Below are 22,072 nucleotides of genomic sequence, written 5' to 3'. Positions count from 1 at the left end.
GAGGGAGCTACTGTGTTTTCTAAGATTGACCTTCATTCTGGTTATCATCAATTACAGATTCGTGAGCAAGATATTCCCAAGACTGCTTTTAACATGAGGTTTGGGTTGTATGAATATATCAATGTACTGTTATGTCATTTGGATTGACTAACGCTCCTGCATACTTCATGAATATGATGAACAAGGTGTTTATGGAGTTCTTGGATAAATTTGTGGTGGTTTTCGTTGATGATATATTGGTGTTCTCCAAGAATAAGCAAGAGCATCAAGTGCATCTATGTTTGGTATTGGAGAAATTGAGGGAACATCAACTGTATGCCAAGTTCAGCCAATGTGAGTTTGGCCTAGATGAGGTAGCATTCCTTGGACATGTTGTGTCAGGTAATGGGGTTGCAGTTGATCCATCTAAGGTTGCTGCAGTTTCAGAGTGGGAGTCACCCATGTTAGTTGGGAGATTCGCAGCTTTTTGGGTCTTGCAGGTTATTACAGGAGGTTTATTGAGAACTTCTCCAAGATTGCAAAGCCTATGGCTGAATTATTGAAGAAGGAGAAGAAATTTGTTTGGACTGCTGAATGTGAAGTGAGCTTTCAAGTATTGAAGCAACGTTTGGTTATAGCACTAGTCTTAATTCTGCCGGATATACATAAGGACTTCCAGGTATATTGTGATGCTTCTCGTCAAGGACTTGGGAGTGTTTTGATGTAGGAAGGTAAAGTTGTTTCATATGCTTCATGTTAGCTTAAGAATCATGAGCATAATTATTGTACACATGATTTGGAACTAGCCTCAACTGTGCATGCACTAAAAACTTGGAGGCCATATCTTATTGGTAATCATTGTGATATATTTATTGATCATAAGAGCTTGAAGTATATTTTTACTCAGAAGGATTTGCACCTCAGGTAGAGGAGATGGTTGGAGCTTATTAAGGATTATGATTTGAATGTGCAGTGTCATCCTGGTAAGGCTAATGTTGTTGTTGATGCATTGAGTCGTAGGAACCATGCTAATGCAGTTAATATTGATAATATGCCACCCGAGTTATGTGAACAGTTTAGGAATCTTAGGTTGCAGATGGTTCCTAAGGGATATTTAGCAACATTGGAGGTAAAGCCTACTTTGCTCGACAGGATCAGAGAAGCTCAAAAGGATGATAAGGAGATTGCTATGATAAAAGATAATATGATCAAAGGAAAGGCATAAGGTTTCCATGAGGATGAACTTGGAGCTATATGGTTTGAGAAGCGTATTTGTGTACCTCAAGATGCAGATATCAGGAAGTTAATTCTTCAGGAGGCGCATGATTCACCTTATTCCATTCACCTAGGTAATACTAAGATGTATTTGGATTTGAGGGAGAGGTTTTGGTGGCCTAGCCTGAAGAGGGAAATTGATGGGTATACTGCAACATGTGATGTGTGCCAGAGGGTTAAAGCAGAACATCAGAGACCAGCAGGTTTGTTACAAACATTGTCTATACCTGATTGGAAGTGGGATGAGATTGGTATGGATTTCATTACAGGTCTACCCAGGACTCAGTCAGGTTATGATTCTATTTGGGTGGTTGTTGATCGTTTGACTAAAGTTGCTCACTTCATCCTGGTAAAGACTACTTGTACCAGTGCTCAGCTATCAAAGATTTATATGACTAAAATTGTTTGTCTGCATGGAGTTCCAAGGAAGGTAGTGTATGATAGATGTACTCAGTTCACATCCAAATTTTAGCGTCAATTGCATGAATCTTTGGGAACCAGGCTGGAGTTCAGTACAACTTTACATCCATAGACAGATGGGCAGACAGAGAGGGTAAATCAGATTTTGGAGGGTATGTTGAGAGCTTGTGCTTTGGACTATGGGTCTAGTTGGGATGGTAATTTACCTTATGCAGAGTTTCATATAATAACGGGCCATTTGCATTTCTATCCCTAACTCGAACCACCTAATCATATATACCCCTAATTTGAAAGCCTGCTCAAATTTGCCCCTCCGCCGTTAGGTGCCCTTACAGAAATGCCCTTCTGCACTGTTACCGTCCGGTCAAACAACTTTGACCGTCCTGAAAAAAATAGCAAAAAAAATTTAAAAAATCTAAAATTTTGTGAGTTTGAAGACACTCATGTGCGCAAGGTGCGTGCAAATTTTTGTGCTATTTGGACATTCCAAGAGCTCGTGGCGAGGCAAAACATTTAACATGCACACTTGTGAACAGTAAATTTGAAATAAAATAGCAAGAAAATTCAAAAAAATAGGAAAAAAATTTGGCATCAAAGAGGCTTGGGTGCACAAGGTGCTCGCAAGTTTTTGTGATCAAATGACATGCGAGGAGCTCTAGCAAGAAAAAACAAAATAGTCATTTTTTCCCAAGTTTTTTCTCGAGCCAAATTTTGTTTTTTTCTCCACAAGCCCCTCCAATGTCCAAACACAACAAAAATTTGCACGCAGCTTGTAGACTATAGCCTCTTTGATGCCAAAAAAAATCATTTTTTTTAATTTTCTTGCTATTTTTTTGAATTTATTGTTCACAGGCTTACATATTTATTGTTTTTCCTTTGACACGAGCTCCTGGAATGCCCAAATAGCATGAAAATTTGCACGCACCTTGCGAACCTGAGTATCTTTGATCTCACAAATTTTTAGATTCTTTAGAACTTTTTTGGTATTTTTTCCAGGACGGTCAATGTCCTTTGACCAGCTTTGACCTGCTTTGACCGGACGGTAACGGCACAGAAGGGCATTTTTGTAAGTGCGCCTAACAGCGGAGGGGCAAATTTGAGCAGGCTTTGAAATTAGGGGTAAATCTGAGAGTGGGCGCAAATTAGGGGCATAGATGTAAATGTCCCTATAATAACAGTTATCAGGCTAGTCTGAAGATGGCACCATTTGAGGTATTGTATGGTAGAAAGTGTAGGACATCGTTGATGTGGGATGAGGTTGGAGAGCATCAGTTCTTTGGACCAAACTTGATTAGAGATGCCGAGGAGAAGGTCAAGTTGATTCGTGATAGGCTGAAGATAGCACAGTCCAGACAGAAGAGTTATGCAGATGCAAAACGTAAGGAGGTGACATATGCGGTAGGAGACCGTGCATACATTAGAGTTTCACCACTTTGTGGAATTAAGAGGTTTAGAATTAAGGGTAAGTTAGCACCATGTTTTGTGGGGCCTTACAAGATCTTGGAGCATAGAGGAGAGGTAGCTTATCAGCTAGAGTTGCCAGAATCCTTGTCGGGAGTTCATGATGTGTTTCATGTATCCCAGTTGAAGAAGTGCCATGCAAAGATGATGGATGTTCCTTTGAGGGACACAGTGCCACTTGAGGCGATTCAGTTGGAGAGTGATTTAACATATGAGGAGAAACCTGTTAAGATTCTGGAGACAAAAGAGAGAGTTACTCGCACCAAGATAATCAAGTTATGCAAGGTTCAGTGGGATCATCAAACAGAGGAAGAAGCTACCTGGGAACAAGAGGAAGATCTCAGACAGGATCACCCATACCTATTTGCTAGCCAGCCCAATGAGGACATCCCTAGTCCTTTACCATCATTTTCCATTAATGATGATATTGCACAAGACAAATCCAATGAAATCAGAATTGGACCAATTACAAGAGCACATGCAAAACTATTAGAACAACAGGTGAATTCACTCTTAGTTGAATCTACCATTTGTCTTAATGAGAATTTTATACTGCCTAAGTCTTTGCATGTTTGTATAATCAGATTTGAAGAGAAGACAAGATTGGCACGTGGAGATGAAGAATTGCAGCAAGAAGAACGCCTACTGATGTCCAATATTAGCAAGTGCACGAGGGAGGAGAGGGAGGCAGGTGCACATCATAAACAGAAGGAAAATCAGAATCGGACTCGGATTGACAGCCAGGAGGCCCGCAATTGATATACGTGCAGAATCCATGTCCGTGCTTCAAATAAGGCATTTAAATACAAATTGGAAAGCTTGACTCGTGTGCTTGTATACTCGTAGGCCGCGATTCGCGGTGACCCAGTCGCAATCACCAAAACAATACAGTGGTTGTTTCTGCCAGTTTTTCCAGATAGATTCGTTTAAGTTAGGAAAGTTAGAGATAAGTTGGATTTCGACCTGAACACTATGTTGGACGTCCAGGGGTATTTATATACCCTTGTAAGTCGTGGCTTTTAGGGTTAGACCATGTTTTGATTAAACTCATACCAGACTGAATTGCTTTAAGCATTCCTCTATACTCATATTCCTCTTTGCATCGATCAGGAATAGTTACCTACACCAAATTTGTTTCGACAGGGTGCATTTGCTACTGAAATTCAAGTGCTATCTATTGTTCCATTGGGAATTGGGAGATTGCAGAACCGCTTCGTGGTCGGCGGCTATGTGCGCAAGTGGGTGGTGTTGCGAATATCCATAGGGTTGAAGATCTGTTGCATTGGCAACGGGGGAACAACCAAAGAGTTCGAGAGCATCTCACAAGTTATCCAGCAAGTTGATCATCAAGATCATCCGCTCACTGAGAAGATCGGGCCACCCATTATCATCTTGCTATCAGATTTCCAGCGTTTACTCGGTGAGCATCCATAATCCCTAGTTTTGTTTTCGTCCTATACAGGAAAAGCCATCCAAAAATATTAGGTGTCGGATTACGGGTTTCGCAAACCCTTGAGAGGTTCGAACCCTGGGGTGCGTGCGGAGATCTCAACCTACCCGGCCTGCCTACTCGTGATCCTCCTAAGCCTAGCGCAACGAGCTCGAAGAGACAAAGAGACACATCATTTTATCCTGGTTTGGGCCACCTTGCAGTGTAATACCCTACTCCAGCGTTTTTGGTGGATTGCCTTGGAGGGCTGAGGATGAACTAGTACAGTGGATGAACTGGCCTCAGGAGGTGAGGTGTCCTTGAGCTCGTGGGAGCTGAGGGGATGTGAACTAGATGACCTCTATGGTTGTGGCTAAGTCCTATTTATAGTGGCCTTGGTCCTCTTCCCAAATGTTGGTGGGAAGGGATCCCACAACAGCCGAATTTGAAAGGGGACAAGTAGTACAGCTTATCCTGACAAAAGTAGTCTTCTCCTGCGAAAAGCCTCTGGTCGTGACGCTGCGGTGGGCTCGACGATGACCTCCGTCCTGCTGTCCTGGCGGTCTTGTTCTTGTTGCACCAGAATGGAAACCTTTGGCTGATTCCTCGAGACACCGCGCATGTGGCTTGCCTCCCTTGCACCAAAGAGGAAACCTGCGCTCTGCACCCACTGGCGCCCGCCTAGCCCAGGTCGTCATGGCACACGTCAGCTGAGCCTCGCGAGGTAACCCTTGCATGGAACTGCCCGCCCCTCGGGAGCCAACCTGAGGAGGCCGATCCCCTTGGGGGTCTTGGCGTTGTCCGCCTCGCGAGGCTTGGCCCCTCGCGAGGGTCTGGAGTTGTTGATGCTGAAGCTGGGCCGTACCAGGCCATCGATGGGGCCACGCGGTGGGCCGCAGGCAGGCAGGGCTGGATACCCCCATATCCAGAATGCTGGCATTAGGGTTTAGAGTTTTTGCCATAGCCTAGATAACATCGGTTCCAAGTTTTAGTTGCTGATCATAGTCTTTTATTTGCGTAACTTACATTTTGATATGAGTCATGGTAGCTTGTCTAGGTTTTCCTTTTCTCACGCCAGAGTCATTTGGTTGCTGTCAAGTCTGTTCATCTGAGTCGGAATTAGTTTGGTTAGATTAACTATCCGAATCAGATTGTGTTTCCTTTGATAACCATAGTTGGTCTTTCTTATTTTGCGTAGCACTTTCCTATTGAGACTAGCATATCCTTTGCTCTACGGACTGCTCATATAGGAATTTGGAGAGTGCATCTTTTGTTTTGGCAAAGTCAGATTGGTTAGTAATTTCTTAGGTTACTGAAAAAACAAGAGAGAAAGAAAGAAAAAGAGAGAGAAAAAGAAAAAGAAAACGAAAAAAGGAGGAAAAGAAAACTACACGTGAAAGTTGCATATAATTTTGGAGAGTTTGTTCAGTTTTTCTGCCATGTTCATTGCACTAGTAGATTGAGCAATCTTGTGCCTATATAAATTGAGCGGTTTGCTAGCGTCTCTCTTGTGCATTTGCAACACGAGCATTACTCCGACATTCTAGAATTTTGAGCTCAGTTTCAGAGTTGCATTTGCCCCACTTATCTCCATCGTGTGTGTTTCCGTGGGTCTTTTTATCATACGATCAACACTAGGATTTGTGAATTGGTGTTGATAGGTATTCCAACCAAGCTCCACCATATACCCTGGTTTGTTGTGTGATAGTTTTCACCCTCGGTATTCGCTACATCACATCCATGCACGTTCTGCCCATACAAGTTGGTAAGTTTTTCTAATTCACTTTGGAACGATAAGAACCTTGTTTCTTTCAGTTTTGAGTGAGTTGAGAGTTTTCCACATACACTATATTTTCTGTGAGTACTAATCACCTAATCATGTCCGATGACTCTTTTGATGTACAATAGAAAAAGGATCCTAAATCCGTGGTGCATTGGAATGAATATGAAGCTCTTTGTGATCATCTTCAGCGACAAATTCAGTGTGCAACCGATCCTATAAATGAGAATGTGCAGACCATGGAGTTGGACCTAAAGGATGCCACAGAAATCATCACAGCAACACAACGACAAGTTACTGAAATTCAGGGGACTCTAGTTATCTTGCAACAAGCTTTGGCTGCGTTGCAACAGTCCGCTGATCGCCAACAAAATCAGTAGCGTGATGATAAATGATGGTAAAGGACTAGGGATGTCCTCATCACAGCCCGAATCTCGAGGGCGAGATTCATCTTAAGGGGGCTAAGTTTGTAACATCCCAATTTTCCTAATTAGGATGTTAATAGATCATTCATATGCATCTCATATTTTTCCATGCATTATTTGCTTTTTCGGAATACTCGAATCATTAGCCAACTAAAGGCAATTTATTGGAGTGGAGATAACATGACTTCTCCCCTGTTTTGAAAATGTTCATAATGTTCAGAATATTATTTCTAGATCATCTGATATGTTTTGGTATTTTCCATAAACTCCAAATTATTTCATTTGAGTGTTTTATTACTATTCATGTGGCCTGTTGCATAGAATTTATTTTCAAAAATTGCATTAGAGTAGGAACTAGTGTTCCTGTAATATATATTAGTAGCATTATTTTTCTTACTACGTGTCTATATTTTTTTAGGATTTATTCTGGTGTATTTATTTTAGTTCTTTAGTTTCTGTAGCTTTTGTTTTAAAAAAAGTTGCAGCGCTGCGCAGCCGGGCGCACAGCCGTGACCCACTGACCACCGTCACACCGCGACCCATCAGCCGATCGAAGCGGTACGCCAGCTCCCATCGCTCCTGCCGCCTTCAGCCACTGATGGGTGGACCCGCGCCGCTTCCTTCCACCTTGACCCGAGCCAGACTCCGCTGCACCCCGCGCACCCGACGCCGAGCCGGATCATGCGCTCTGGTTGATCTCATGCGGATCGGACGCGCTGTGCACGGGCAGAACCCTAGGGGAGACCCCGTGCCCTCCTGTCCCAATTCTTTTCCTCGTTTGCACGCAGCCGCTGGGCGAAACAGATTTCGCTGAAGGTGCTCGGAGTTAGACGTCTTCACCGGCCGTTTGCGCCGCCGTAAGGGCCTCTGCAGCAGCACCGCTTGCTACTCTCGAACCCCCTCTCGACGCCGCTCTCACCTGACACCTTCTTATGGCCGAAAACGCAGCATTGCGGGAGAAACAAGCTCATCCGACGCCGCTGGAGCACCCCGCTGTCCACGTCGTCGCCGTCGTGCACGGAGGGACCCTCATCGCCGTTGAACACCACCATTATCTCCACCACACGTTGTCGCATCCGCCTGTCACCTCGCCCTCGCCGGATATTCGCAGGAGGAGCGCCGCCGCCGTCCTCTGCTCTCTGGTGACCACGCGCGCATAGCACACCTGAGCCAATCCCGCGCTGACACATGGTAGTGCTACAGGAGTCACTAAAGGGATTCCAGACCAGGAGTTTTCTGTTGTTTTATTTTTTCAGATTCTTCCTCTAACTCCTTTTATCTATATCTTTTAGTCTACATATCCAATTTAGGTGATACTTTTTCCTGTGAACTCAAAAAAAACCATTACTTTATCACAGTACCAAAATTTCACATGTTTACACTTTTCAAAATTTGCATTCGTTTGAATTTAAATCAAACCTTCCGAAGGCCATAACTTCCATACTGTTTGTCGATATCGAGTGTTTCTTTTTGCGTGTGCAATATAGATGATTTTGTACATGCTGTTATGCTAATGTTCTTGAATTTTGAAATGATTTTCTTATTGTTGGTTTATTTGAGTTTCGGTGATTGATTTGTTGATTGTGTGAAACGTGAAGATTGTCCGGAGTGCGACACGAGTTATTGTCAGGGGTGTGGCTTTTTGAACCAGAACCAAGGCAAGTTACATGTTGATCATCCTTTACCTATTGTTTTTCTATGCATGTAGTCTATATCACACTATGAATTTATGCATGTATAGGAAAACTATATATTTGTACTATGTTGCTGAGCTATCTCCCGCCAATGCAGATCGTGGTAGTTCTAGCTTTGCTATGCTAGTAGATGGGGTTGGTTTGTGCATACACTGGGCTTATGTGAGGATTTTACATATAGCTAAATGAGTAGTACTTAAGGATTTAATTCACCTCTGGGCGGAAGTGGTATTGCTTGGTGTTGAGGGAAGGCATCATGGGGTCTTGCAGCTTTTCTAAGGCCATGCGCCCATGAGAGTGCACCCTAAGTGGAATGCCGCCCAAGTTCAAAAAGATCAGACAGACTTAGTGACTAGTAGCTTCCATGTGCGGCCACTGGCTATATGGGCTCTGTCTTAATTGATCAGTTGTTGGAACCCTTGCCCAGACAGTGTCGACAGATGTAGCATATATAGGTGGGATGTGGCTGTCAGGTGGTTAAGGGAACCTCTTATGAAAGACTTCATCTCAATCTTCGGATTGGGTCCAGTGGGTAAAGCGTACTAAACTCTGCAGAGTATTAAAACTAATCATGATTAGCCGTGCCCCCGGTTATGGGCAAATTTGAGCCACCATGCCATTATAGTTGTTGAATGATCTTGATAGATGTGACACTTAATAAATTTGTTGGGAAACTTAATAATGGGTGAGTCAGAGTTGGACTTGCCAATTCAACCTTGTGTATTTAATTTTAGTAACAAATAAATAAATAAAATTTTGATTTAGATAGTTGTGAGGACAAAATCAGCTTTATGCAAAGATTAACCTTCAAGCCTTCCTTTTGTTGTACTATGCATATACATGTAGGTCTTCTTTATTATTACTCCTGTGTAATTTGCCAATACATTCAAAGTATTGACCTATAACGTCTCATGTTGCAGGATACTCACACGAAGAGTAAGGTACTGTTAGGGTCGCGAGTCTGCACTCAGCATCGCTAGTGGGCTCATCGTTATTTTCTGCTACTTTTCCGCTGTTTGATTGAATAAAGCTAGCCATGTGCTATGCAGATTGTTTTATTTTATAAATTCTGGATCACACATTGTAATAAATGATGCACTTGTTATTCTGGTATTCATCTATATTGTGTGTGCTATCGAGTCGATCCAGGAACTAGCACAGTAAGCTCAGAGACTCAAACCCTTCGAGGTTTGGTCGTTACACATCCACTAGACTAACAAACACATAGATCCACAAGATATATGAACAATCAAAGGGAAAGATATAAGGTAGAGTTCATCCCAAATCCAAAAGAGTTGAGGTCTTGCTAATCTAGATTCTTCCCACACAGGGTGTCTTGAATCCCTCGGGATCTTCTCACATGCTCACATGGAGGTCTTGAACTCCATGTGAGTGGTCTCTCTCTCTCTCTCTCTCTCTCTCAAGAGAAGGTAAGGAGCAAAGCTCAACAAAGATGCACTATCATATTTTCTAACCCTAGTATGAAGGTGGAGGTGGAGTATATATAGGAAAGTCCACGAAGGGGTAAGTGAGAGGGGGATACATGGGCCTCGGGCCCTGTCCATGCGCGCAGACATGCGCTGGATGTCCGGGCTGGGGGCCGGATGTCTAGCTGTTTGCAACACCCCGGGTGTTCGGGCACTGGCTGGATGTCCGACCATTTGATGGCCTTTGCTGCTGTACTCCTCTGCTGGATTTCCGAGGGAATGTCGGATGTCTGAGCTGTCGAGGCCGGATGTCCGCATCCTGTAGCTTCAACGGCTCCATCTTCTTCCGTCTCCTCTTTCATGCTTCCCTCGCGGATGGTGTATTACATGGCGCTTGTACTCCTCCTCGTCATCCGTGAAGCTCCGACAATACCTGTGTATGCACACGGGTGGAGTGTTAAGTAGTATATCTTCCTCAAAGGGATCAAGTGAACACGTGTAAAGGAGATGATCCATCTTTAGGTATGTGAAGTGTATGTTATATGTGTTACTTGCCGAACGGACTCTTGACATGGTGATGCCCATAGGATGCTCCGCATCAGTGGACCATAGAAAAACCAAAGACACGTGTCAATTAAACAGATCACTTACACTCAACACTTGAAACACTTGAGGTTGAGCCTAGCTTAGCCACTTTAATATCTGTGTGTCTATATATATATGGAGATTGACTATTCGTCACCCTGGGTGAGGAATAGTTATTCTCCACCCCCTTTATTTTAAAATCAATGCACCATAATTTTACATTCCGTAAATTTTGTCTTATTTCAGATGTAAAAAAAGAATGTAAGGAAAAATATAATTGCCGTAAGAAATATTTTACGTTACGTAAAATTACAAATGTAAAAAACATAGTATAATGTGTACATAAAATGCAATTTTTCTAGTTTTATGATCTACATTTTTTTCTTATGCCAAATTTTATGCAGTGAATTAATATGAATTTAATTATTTATATTTAATATGTAATTTATTTATGAAATGATCGTAAAATTACCTCGAATGAAGAATAGCTTATTCTGCACCCTGGGCGATGAATAGACTTTCTATTCCTGCACGTAATGCAGTCCTAAACAAAATCCACATGTCTTGTAGCCCTGTAATTTTAAGTAATTTGACAGGGCAAATATGTAATTTGGCACCATTCTCAACCTACAACCGATCAAGCTTCCCTTTATTTTTCTCTTAATAAAACAAAAGAAACCATCGTCGCTCTTGTGGAAAACCAAAAGGGAAAAGAAAAAGGAAACCCACTTCTTCTCCAGTCCACCTCCTGCTGCGAGAGCACGACGGAGACACAACCGAAGCAAAGCTTGCTTCTCCCCGCAGCAATACAGCGCAGGACAACGAATCCAAAAGGGAAGGGAATAGCCGAGACGGAGAGCAAGAGGAACAGCGAGAGGAGCGCGGGGTGGTAGGACGGAGGCGGAGGAGAAAGTGGCGAAACCCTAGAATTCCCACCCATCCCCACGGTGAGGGTCCACTGGGGCTGCGCTCGGATCTGCCTCGACGCTCGCGCTTGCGGCGGGGGAGATCGGAGGACGACGACGCTGGTGAGTTGGGCTCAGGGCGGCCGATTCTTGCTGCAGGTGTTGGAATGTGGCTGGGGTGGAGTGGCGATTCGAACTACTGCTGTCTTTTTTTTTGGAAGCGTCGTACCGCGCTGGTGTCGTTGATTTGGTTCTTTATTTGGTTTTGTGTGCGTGAATGGGGATAGTTGAGTGCAGTGGTTGAGAGGTGGAATGCGGGGACGTGGGGGTAAGATTTATCCCTAATTGGTGGACTTTTGATGATTCTTGTTTTTTTTTTGTTCATACTACTAGCTTGTTAGATCCAGTTTGGTAGTTTTAGGTGTGAAATGTGGTAAATTTCAGCCAATTATTGTCCATAATTTGTTCCTGCTGGCGTTCTTGTGCCCAGTTCCACGGAATTTGTGGTTATTGAATGGGACAACTACTCTGGCAACTACTCTTATTGTGTATTGAACTTGCTTGCTGTGTCCTTTTTAAGTTGAACTTTATTTTGTGTGTCTTATTGGTTGTTAGATTATTTTTTAGTTGAAATTTATGTTTGCTCTGTTTGGCATTGATCTCTTGTTTTCTACTCCTTGTTGATTTAGGGCTGGTCGTCCTGGATCTGTATGTGCATGGCTGATGCAATTTCATGTTTTGGGTGATGGAGTGGTGCTAAATTGTTGAATTTCTGTTTAACTTTTGCTTTTTTGATCACTGTTTTTGTTTTCTTTTGAATTTTACTAAATAATGTACTTTTTAGGTCTTATGTCTTGACTAATTGTTGATACCGTGTTGCATATGCTGGGTGTAATTGGTATCTTCTCGATATTAATATTATTACCCTTCATAAAAAAAGAAGTCTTGATGTTTGTTCACTCGTTGCATACAATAGGTGTGTTTTAGATTGAAGAATAGCAATGTTAGTTTTTGCCCCTCTTTTGGTTCTTTGCTTTCCCGTACATTTTATTTTGAAGGAATCCCTCTCCGTGTTGCTGATGCTTTCATCCAGAGATGTGTGATTAAGCAGGCTGGGTTCTTGTGTGGGCGAAACTGCAGGTCCAACTTTTGGGTGCTTTTAGTACCTTTTTAGTTGGCTCGTTCTTTTTGAAGTATGATAGCTTTGTTGTTTTAATTGGTTGATAGTTTCATTTGACAATACGATGGATTGTTTATTTTTGACAATTCATGATGAAATCAGCATGCCTTTTTTATTCTTTGCTGGTTACATGTCTTGTGCTACCATAGCTACCATTTCCCCTTCTCTTTTGGTGCAAATTTGGTTTATTTAGTTATTGAATAACACTGCTCTATATTGCAGCTTGGGCTATGGTTTGGACCTGATGTCTGAGAAGGAGCATAGAAGCACTTGCAGAGATTAAGAAGCCATAAAAGATGCCACATTCACCCTCAAGGAGGAGATCTCCTTCAAGGGAATCTGCTCACAGGAGGGTCAATGATTTCGGGAATGCACTGCCTGCTAAACCAAAGGATGATGAGCTCACATTATTCGCTGATATGCAGAAAACTGAGATTGAGAACTTCTTACTGGAACCATCCGAGGATTTTGATGAATCCATCTGTAATGCTCATAGACACCCTCCTCCTTTATACAATAATATGGTTATATTTTTATTTTCGTTGTACCCCTTTGTTTATTTTTATTTTCGTTGTACCCCTTTGTTTATTTTTATTTTTGTAATGAGGCACTATTAATACTTACTTATTTTATTCATGTCTACCAGCAAAATTGAGCTTTTTCCCAGATGTTAAGCTTGGTATCAATGTCCCAGCACGAGGGGAAAGCCATGATTTGCTTAAGGTGGATGGTGATAAAAACGATTATGAGTGGTATGGACACTTAATAGCGCATGTTGCTTTGCTTTCTTTTAATTAATATATGGTTGATGCAGCCTTGTGCTGGTCATGAACATCTGCTTGATATATTTGGGAGATTAGCTGTTCTATTGCTTATTTTGCCATCTGCTCTGCCCAATACATTTATTGGAAGCCAGCCCTAACTAATCTGGCTAGCCATCTAACTTCGAGAAGATCGACTAAAACAACTCTGTGTGCATGTGACAAGGAAACTAATATCAATCAAGTCGCAGTTATGGTTTCACAATATCCACACTTTGTGTCTAGTGTCTTGATAATTAGCTACCGGACTTAATGAAGAGAAAATTACATAAAATAGCAATCATCGATCATGTGCGCAGTAGGTGGTAGCTCAAAGTCGATGATCAGTGGGCATTTCAGCCATGGTTCTGTAGTTGTAGCCATGCAATACTTTATACTTGTTAGAATTAGTTGTTTTGTATACTCCCTCCGTCCCACAATATATGACGTTTTTGCAAGTTATGTTAGCTTGCAAAAACGTCTTATATTATGGGACGGAGGGAGTAGATGAAATGTGTCACATCATGAGGAACTCTTTAGCCTCATTTTTGTCGAGTGTAATTTGCCCTTTATGCCATCTCTTGGTTCGATTTAAGGTTGATATGATTGCACACATTATAATGCTTCAATGGGCTACAAGTTTTGTAATAGCGAGGTATTTTTTTCATCTTTGTTTTGTTGTGAGTTTGTGTCCTCTACTTGTGGTATTGCTTCAAGATAACATGGTATTCTAATTCATTAGTCAATTGAAAAAAACACCAAAATATTTAGATAACCTCTTCTTCAGTTGTCTCAACGTCATATATCTGCATAAAGGCATTTTCAGTGATAAATGCCTGTATATTTCAATGAATGATTTTTTTTACTATTATCATGGCCATATTTTATTTATCCTTTTTTAAGCTCCATTGGACCCTGATTTGTTGTTTAAATTCCATGCACCGTGGTATTATTCCTCATCTCCATTCGACATTTCAGTTTGACCTCTAAACAATCCGTTGTCATAACAATTGAGTATACCTAAACTCTTCACTTATTTGTAAGGTATGCAGATTTTCCTTAATTTTAAGTAAAAAAAGAATGTGTACTGTTGTGGACATTAGTATGTTGCTTTAAACCAGCATCAGATGCATTGCGGCGGGTCGGCCACCAAGATTCAACAGTCGGCTTGGGAAGAGTTCAGAAAGGAGATAACTTCAAGTGGGAAAGATGAGTTAGAAATAGAATTAGGAAAGCTTAGTCCGGAACAGTAACAATTGGGAAAGTATGGTTCAGATACTCGTATTAGAGGGTTTCATAGTTAGAGTACACCACCTTGACTTCATTGTAGTCCCTCCGGTTCACCAATAAGTAGAGTTTTGGACATTGACATGGTCTTCAGGATGCAGCTTTGACCACTAATTTATACTGTATTGTATATATAATCCACAAAAGTATAATATTGTATTTTGGATTTTTTTTTGTAAACAAACCTATACATATGGTTTTCAAATTTCCAATCCAAATAGGTAAAATCATATTGGCAGTCAAAGTTTAAAAGTTTAACGAAAGGTCACTTATCTGTGACCTGGAGGGAGCATCTCCTAAGGCCTTCCACAGGGTATGCCCCAATCGGTGCCAAATCAACTTTTGGGGCATTTGGTTACGGTGCCATGCACTGCCCAGCCGATGCCAGATAAAAAATAACCAGATAAAAAAATCAGGGAACCGGAGCACCTAGTTGTCCAATCAATAAAGTATTTGGAGTGCTAGGCTGCTCTGATGTGAGGTGGAAAATTGGCTGGTCAAGTCCCTTTATGCATGTGCGGGTTCGGCATTTTTACAAGCTGCAAACCTGTTATCTCATTTGCATTTTTGTACTGTAAAAAGTCATGGCATTGGTACATATATGTCATACATACATGCTGATTGCATAGTGTAGCACTAGATCAGTAGTAATGTGGGATCCCTGGTAATGTAGAAACAAGATAATGGAACAGTGCAAAAAAAAGATTATTTTGATCAGTATTTTCCATGTCATATATGTTGATGACTTAGCTAGCTAGCCTAATTCCGCACTTTACGGATGTCCAATTTGTGTCAATGTAGGTTAGAGTTGCCACCTTATAAGCTGATTGTGACATACGGGGCGCGTTCTTACAAGCAAACACACACTGCTAGAGCGGTGCTAAAATTTTCTCAGGGCATCACAGATGAGGTGGTAACATTTTGACGTATGGGGGCACCGATTACATCGTGGTCGGCCTAAGGTTCAATAATGGAACAAAGCAGACTAGCACCTCCGGCATATTATTAAGAGGACAATGAGATGCACTATTTTATTATTTGCCCAGCAGTATAAATCAACGAGATTTAATCTGCTCCATGGGTCATACGCAGGTAGGCACGGAGATGCGACTCCACTCCCACCCTACGTAGGGCTATGACCTACTCCTCATTGTGGCTCATGAGGTTTTCGACGATCTACATGTGAAAAAAAAACGCTCGCTTAATCATCCTGTAGTTTGTATTCGAGTCATATGTACATAAGAAAACTGCATACAGAAGGTATAATTAATGATTAACCATTCTTGATGAATGTTGCAATTTAAAACTGCTATAACTAATACAGTTCTTTGGTGTGCTTCAGAGCACTGTGCTTTTTCAAGCCTGGCCTGAAATCCGGCCCAGTCTGGGGTATACCCAGGTTTAGTGTGCGGTGACTTCATAATAGTTATTCAGGCATCCATGTCTGTGGAATAACTAAATATTCCATTCAATGTTTCTCGTAAGTACAAAGTTGTTGGCTAAAGGCTTGAACGAAGGTCGCTGTTTGCTACAGTAGTAAGATGGAACATTGCAGAATGATAATCTAAGAACATAATAATACCTTTCGTGTTTAAAGTGGGGCAGAGCTGGTAGAAGCGTTCAGTTCAGGTGAACCCAATGAAATTCATCAAAGATCAAACACTCATAAAATTAGTCTTTAACACTGCTCATTAGTGGAAGATTGCACCATAACCAGCAGAGGTAAACCCAAGGATTTTCTCCTCCAGCTTCGCCCCTGGTTTAAAGCAGGTTAACAAATGCCCTATTTATATATTGCTTTAGATGGGTAACTACAATACGAATTACTCATGTTTTTGGATTATCGTTTCCCAGAATTTTAGCATAGACTTGAGCATAATATGGTGCTGTGATGTTTCTTACAATTATTTTAATTACTTTAAACATCTTTGGCTCAGATTATACTTTTACACTTACCATATGCAAATCTTGCATGTGTAAACGATTTGATCGCGTTCTACCTTCTCAATTAATAGGCTGTTGACTCCTCCAGAGACTCCACTTTTCCGTTCGTTAGATGACGAAGAAGAACGGTCTGTTGGCCAGGCTTCCAGGGGTAGGGCTCAGAGTAAGGCCGTGCAAATCTCGAGGCCATCCACGGTATGTTTGCCATAGTTTTTGCTCTTGAATTCTTAATGCGGGCTTGCAAGAAATACCCACCCGTTTTGTTATCTATTGTCCATACACAGATGGATAATGCTCAAAGGTCTAGCAGAAGCAGTGCAAGCCCAAATAGGCTTAGCCTGTCACCACGCTCTATGGCAAGGACAAAATCGCCTATTTCAGCTTCTCGTGCTAGCCCACCACTTTCTGTTCAACCACCAACGCCATCGCGAAGACCTTCAACTCCTCCAGCTGCTAAGATATTGACACTTCCACAAAGGTCTGCAAGTCCAGTCTCTAGAAGGATGAGTACTGGTTCAAGTGGCTCAGCATTAAATGGAACAAGGGGAGCCTCTCCAGTTAAAGCTAATCACAGATCTTCTTCCCCAAAACCTCAAGGATGGCAGTCCAATGATCCTGCTTTCTCTTATAATGCACCTCCAAACCTTCGTACATCTCTACCAGATCGTTCGGTATCCCGTTCAAGGGGTGGATCTCCTACATCTTTCAGTGGACTAGATACAGGTTCAAGAGGTCGAAGGCAATCAATGTCTCCTACTCCAACTAGAAGAGCCAGTTCATCACATAGCATTGAACGAGATCGATTGAGCACACACAGCAAAGCTTCTGCAACATCGTCTGGTGATGATGATCTGGACTCAATGCAGTCTATATCTATTGGCTATTCCAGCAGCCCAGCTGTAAAAAAGAGCTTGGCAGTGATGAAGACGAGAAGTATTGCATCATCAAAGAAGCTGTCCAAGAATTTTTCCCCTATCTCAGCCCCAAAATGGTCATTTGATTCTGCTGTTTGGTTGATGGTAAGTGTTGTCCTGTTTTCCCCTAAAAAAGTGTTGTCCTGTTTTTTAGTAGGATGATGGATTGTAAATTTGAATAGCATATTTAACAATTTATTCATTCAGTTACTCAGTTACACTGGTTTAGTCCCTTTTACTTTCTTAGCGGTTGCGGCTTCCCATTTGGAGGAATCCAGGGGCTTCTGTAAATTTCTTTTGTTATACTTTGACAAGGAAACAACGGTTACACCAACTGTATTGAGTGGTCAAGTGCTTTGGACGGATGCCTTTATGAATTAACAGTCACATAATAGCTTAAAAGAAATCGTTGGTTGAAACAAAAACATTTGTTTATCCTGAATATTTGGTTGGCAAATGCTCCTGCTCCATTGACTAGGTTCTTTTACCTTTTGTGACCAAGTTGCTTAACTCTTGGAATGTGTTCATTCAATCAGATATTGTATGATACAGTAAATTGCTCTCTTATCCTTTCTTCGACAAATTAGTATAGCTTATTCTGCCAAAAATAATTACTCCTTGGTTGTCTGTTGTTTATTTGCGTGATGCGTCCAATGTGCTTTTACTGCAAGTTGAGACCTTACTATTCTTTAGTGTGTTCCAGATTTTCTTAAATTGCGACTAAGATGAGAAATGTGTTCTTACTTTTCTAGGATCATCGGAAAGGTCCTCAAGATAGGTTCCGGCCACTTCTATCAAGTGTCCCTGCCACCACATTTGGTGCTGGCAAAATAAATAATGTGCACAAGCCTATGTTCTCACACAATTCCTCTATGACAACTAGCAGTAATGCAAGCTCTGAGCACGGTGCCACTTTTGGCCCTTATGTGGAAAGCGACCAAGAGCAACAGGATCTTATTGGTGAATGGGAAGCAGATGACGGCCTTCGAGTTCATGAGGACATATTTATGTTTGATAAGCTGGATGAGTTGAATGAAGAAACCAGTTTCAATAAGAACACAAAACATGTAGAAGATTCGCCCATCCAAGTAAAATACGTGAAGAGTGATAAACATGACTTTGATATGGAAAGATGGGCAGCTAATCAAACGGCATATGATGGTGCAAATAGTTCTCAGGTTGGACATGGTGAAATGGCTACTTGCAGTAGATGTGGGATGTCTTTCAATGTGATGGATTTGGATGGAAAAGGTGACTCTTGCGAAGAATGCTCTTCAAAGGTTGGAGGATTTTCTGCAGACCGTATGTTATGGACTTCAGAAGCACATCAACATGATAATAAAATTGTAAATTTTGGGCCTTACACTGAATCTGAACCTTCTATGGCCCCAGATAGTGTAGACTACAGCAAACATGCATCTCTTGGTCATCAAACAGTGAACAATGAACCTTCAGCGGATTGTACAGAAAAATGTCCTCCAGGCCAGTCAATGGTGGATACAGACGAGGACATGCTGCTGGGGCAGGACGTAGTGAATCATGAGGAGAATATGAGGCCCTATCATGTATCTGACTCCTTGCTGGAAAATGAAGATGATATTTCATTTAGTCGATCTAGCGTAAGTAATCATCAACAAACAGAACCAACATCAGCGGAGCATGGCCCTTATGGAGGCCAAATGGGTAGTTGCAATCATGGATTACCCCCATGCCTTAGCGAGTCAAACTGCCAACATAATGAAGCTGTATCTGAAACTGCATTTGGTGATAATTCTCATCAACTGGGATCAAATATACATCCGTTTCCAAAGGTTGAAAGTGCTGGGATATCGGTACTCTTACACCAGAAATCAAGCAGCAACAAATGGCAGATCATGGAAGGGAGGGCTCTAGCTGCTACTAATATTGTTTGTTCTGAACCATATTATACAAGAGATGGTATAAATATGATGAAATGTAGCTTTGGACGTGACAGCTCTTCAGCTTCTTCCATTGATTTAGGATCTTCAAGGCAATCAGATGCACGCTTTGAGCGCCATAGTAGCAGTAAGAAGGGTGACTTCGAGAAAGCTCAACTAAGTAGTACTATGAGTCATCAAAGCATAGCTTCGGTGTCAGATATGTCAGTTAGTGGTTCTTCAGCTTCACTTTGCCATCAGAGTGATGCGATTGAAGACACTTGTTCCCGAATTGACACTTTGGAAAGCAGTGCTTCAAGAACTGTGGTTTCTACCGGAGAAGATGGCTCTAGTAAGGATGCTGTGTCAAATGCTCTTGAGTGTTTGTCCACTGCACGGCCTATTGTCAATGATGACATCCTTGTTGACTTGAACTCCTCGAGCATTGATAGGTCGAGTGAGACAGAAGATGTAATTAATATGGGTAGGATGGCTGACAACGATCACTCCAGCACTAATATGTGTTTGTCAGAGATGGAAGAGCCAATTAATGTTCAAGAATCTTCAGCTGCCGAGGGAAGTTGCATGCTAAAAACAGATGAAGATACTTCTGATACCGTTCAGTGCTGTTTAGCTGGCACTCCAGAATATCCAAGTGAGGAGAACTTAGATAACCTTATAATGCAGTCTCAGTCTGAAGCAGTTCAGGATTCAATTGAGGAACACATCTTGGATGATTGTTGTGTTTCTGCCATCTCAGAGGAAGATGTGTTGGTTTCTAGGACAGGAACTAGCATAATAGAACTTCCCAACGATGGTATGTATTTGGGCTGTTCTAATTTTCATTTAACTTAATCAAGCTTCTGAAATTCTTTTTTCTCTCAGAACTCATCCTTTATTCATCGATTGTGTGCTGTGTCCTTCTCATGTTTCTGAGAATCATTTTTAGTTGGTCTTTCTGAGAATCGTCTTTACTTGTCCTAAAGACGAAAGCATGGTCTCCGGCATGCATGTTTGATTATTACTTTATGCATATGTCAGGAAAACATAGAAAATGTGTAGTATAAGGAAAAGAAAGTCCTGAATGATAGTTCTAATAGTAATTTTACGATAGAAAAATCAGTATGTTTTGGTACATGCATTTTGGTCTGGAGAAGAAACATAATGGATAAATGAGCGACTGGAAATATTATCGAGATGAGGTTTATACATTCTTCACATCCAATATGCTGTTGCATTTATGATACCAGTCTCTAGGTACAGTTGACGTTTTCTTTTAGACATAACGTATGACTCTTGTTGTGTTCTTCACTGAATATTTGTTCCGTGTGAGTGAATATATATATTTAACCTAATCATTCTCTCTACCTTGCAGAAAAATCACCTCAGGCAGTAGAAGGGTCGAGGAAACAGATTCAGAGGTGTTTCACTTTAGAAGAAGCTACTGATACAATTCTCCTGTGTAGTTCCATCGTTCATGATCTGGCATACAAGGCAGCAACAATTGCACTGGAGCACGAGCAAGAATCAGAACGCCCTCGACCAACTGTTACCATTGTAGGGAAATCCATTCGAGACGAGGATGGTTTCCTTAAGCTGCCCCACAGAAGAACCCCAAATCGTAAGGTTAAAAGGAAAAGATTGGAAGGTGAAACAACAACCATCACAGAAACCGCTGAAAAAGAATCCATCGTCGAAGATCCTTCACCTGTACCTTCTGCTTCAGGAATCACAAGGGCATCTGATAATATGAAACCTCCAAAGTTGGAATCCAAGTGCAACTGTGTAATTATGTAAGTTACTTCAGGCAACCATCCAGTATGCCAAAGAGACATGGGATACACACGCACGCAAAACCGCTACTTTGCGCCAGCCTGCTTCAAATCGCTATCAGCAACGGATAGAGTTCCACACGTGTCTCTAGATTATTTTTCGACGATAGTGCATTTTCTGTTTTTTAGGCAACAGAATTGCACTGCGAGCTATTCTTTCTGTAAATTCTTTTCCCTCCTGTGTGAAATTTCATGTGATCCACTGCGGTTTGTCCAAATACTAGATTAAATGTCTATTTTTAGCATATTTTTCTGCAGCGCACGTGGCTTGTATGTATGCGATCCTAAGCGTCACGATTCTCAAGACTGACTCCGAAGGGAAAAGTGTTCAAAATTGTCTAAAGGTGACCAGCATAAAGTTGTCTATTTCTTTGACGAACAATTTTGCTTTCTAGAACATCTCAAATCCGAGGTCATATGCGACCTCTAAAGCCAAAACATGGTTGATGCCGAGCTTCACAATTGTATCTGTGGCTACTGCTGTTTTGCCAGCCTGTCCCCAATGATTAACTCTCGTTGACTGCTGTTTTACCAGTCTGTCTGTTCCCAATAATTAACTCTCCCTGACCGCGTGGGATCATCGAATCGATAGCAATAAGGCTGCTCATAGTGGGAGTAACATACTCCCTCCGTTCCTAAATATTTGTCTTTCTAGAGATTTCAACAAGTGACTACATACGGAGCAAAATAAATGAATCTACACTCTAAAATAAGTCTATATACATCCGTATGTTGTGTCCATTTGAAATGTCTAGAAAGACAAATATTTGGGAACGGAGGGAGTATGTAGTAACATGCATGCCACATAGGCAAAAAGTATGATGTGGCAAGTAATTA

At 41.6% G+C, this 22,072-nt stretch overlaps 1 protein-coding gene across 1 annotated transcript; it reads left to right on the top strand.

Annotated features, from left to right (window-relative positions):
* The first annotated feature begins 11,167 nt into the window (after nt 1-11,167).
* Nucleotides 11,168-21,492, top strand: LOC119308167. Its single transcript, XM_037584288.1, has 7 exons — nt 11,168-11,503; nt 12,783-13,043; nt 13,207-13,312; nt 16,663-16,786; nt 16,876-17,610; nt 18,258-20,220; nt 20,779-21,492. Exons 2-7 carry the CDS (start codon nt 12,857-12,859, stop codon nt 21,198-21,200), a joined length of 3,537 nt encoding a protein of 1,178 aa, XP_037440185.1. The 5' UTR covers nt 11,168-11,503; nt 12,783-12,856; the 3' UTR covers nt 21,201-21,492.
* The last annotated feature ends 580 nt before the right edge of the window (nt 21,493-22,072 follow it).

Source organism: Triticum dicoccoides, chromosome 5B (assembly GCF_002162155.2).
Source record: "Triticum dicoccoides isolate Atlit2015 ecotype Zavitan chromosome 5B, WEW_v2.0, whole genome shotgun sequence".
Taxonomy (NCBI): domain Eukaryota; kingdom Viridiplantae; phylum Streptophyta; class Magnoliopsida; order Poales; family Poaceae; genus Triticum; species Triticum dicoccoides.
The sequence above is the reverse complement of the archived record's forward strand: the minus strand, read 5'-3'. Positions and strand labels throughout refer to the sequence as shown.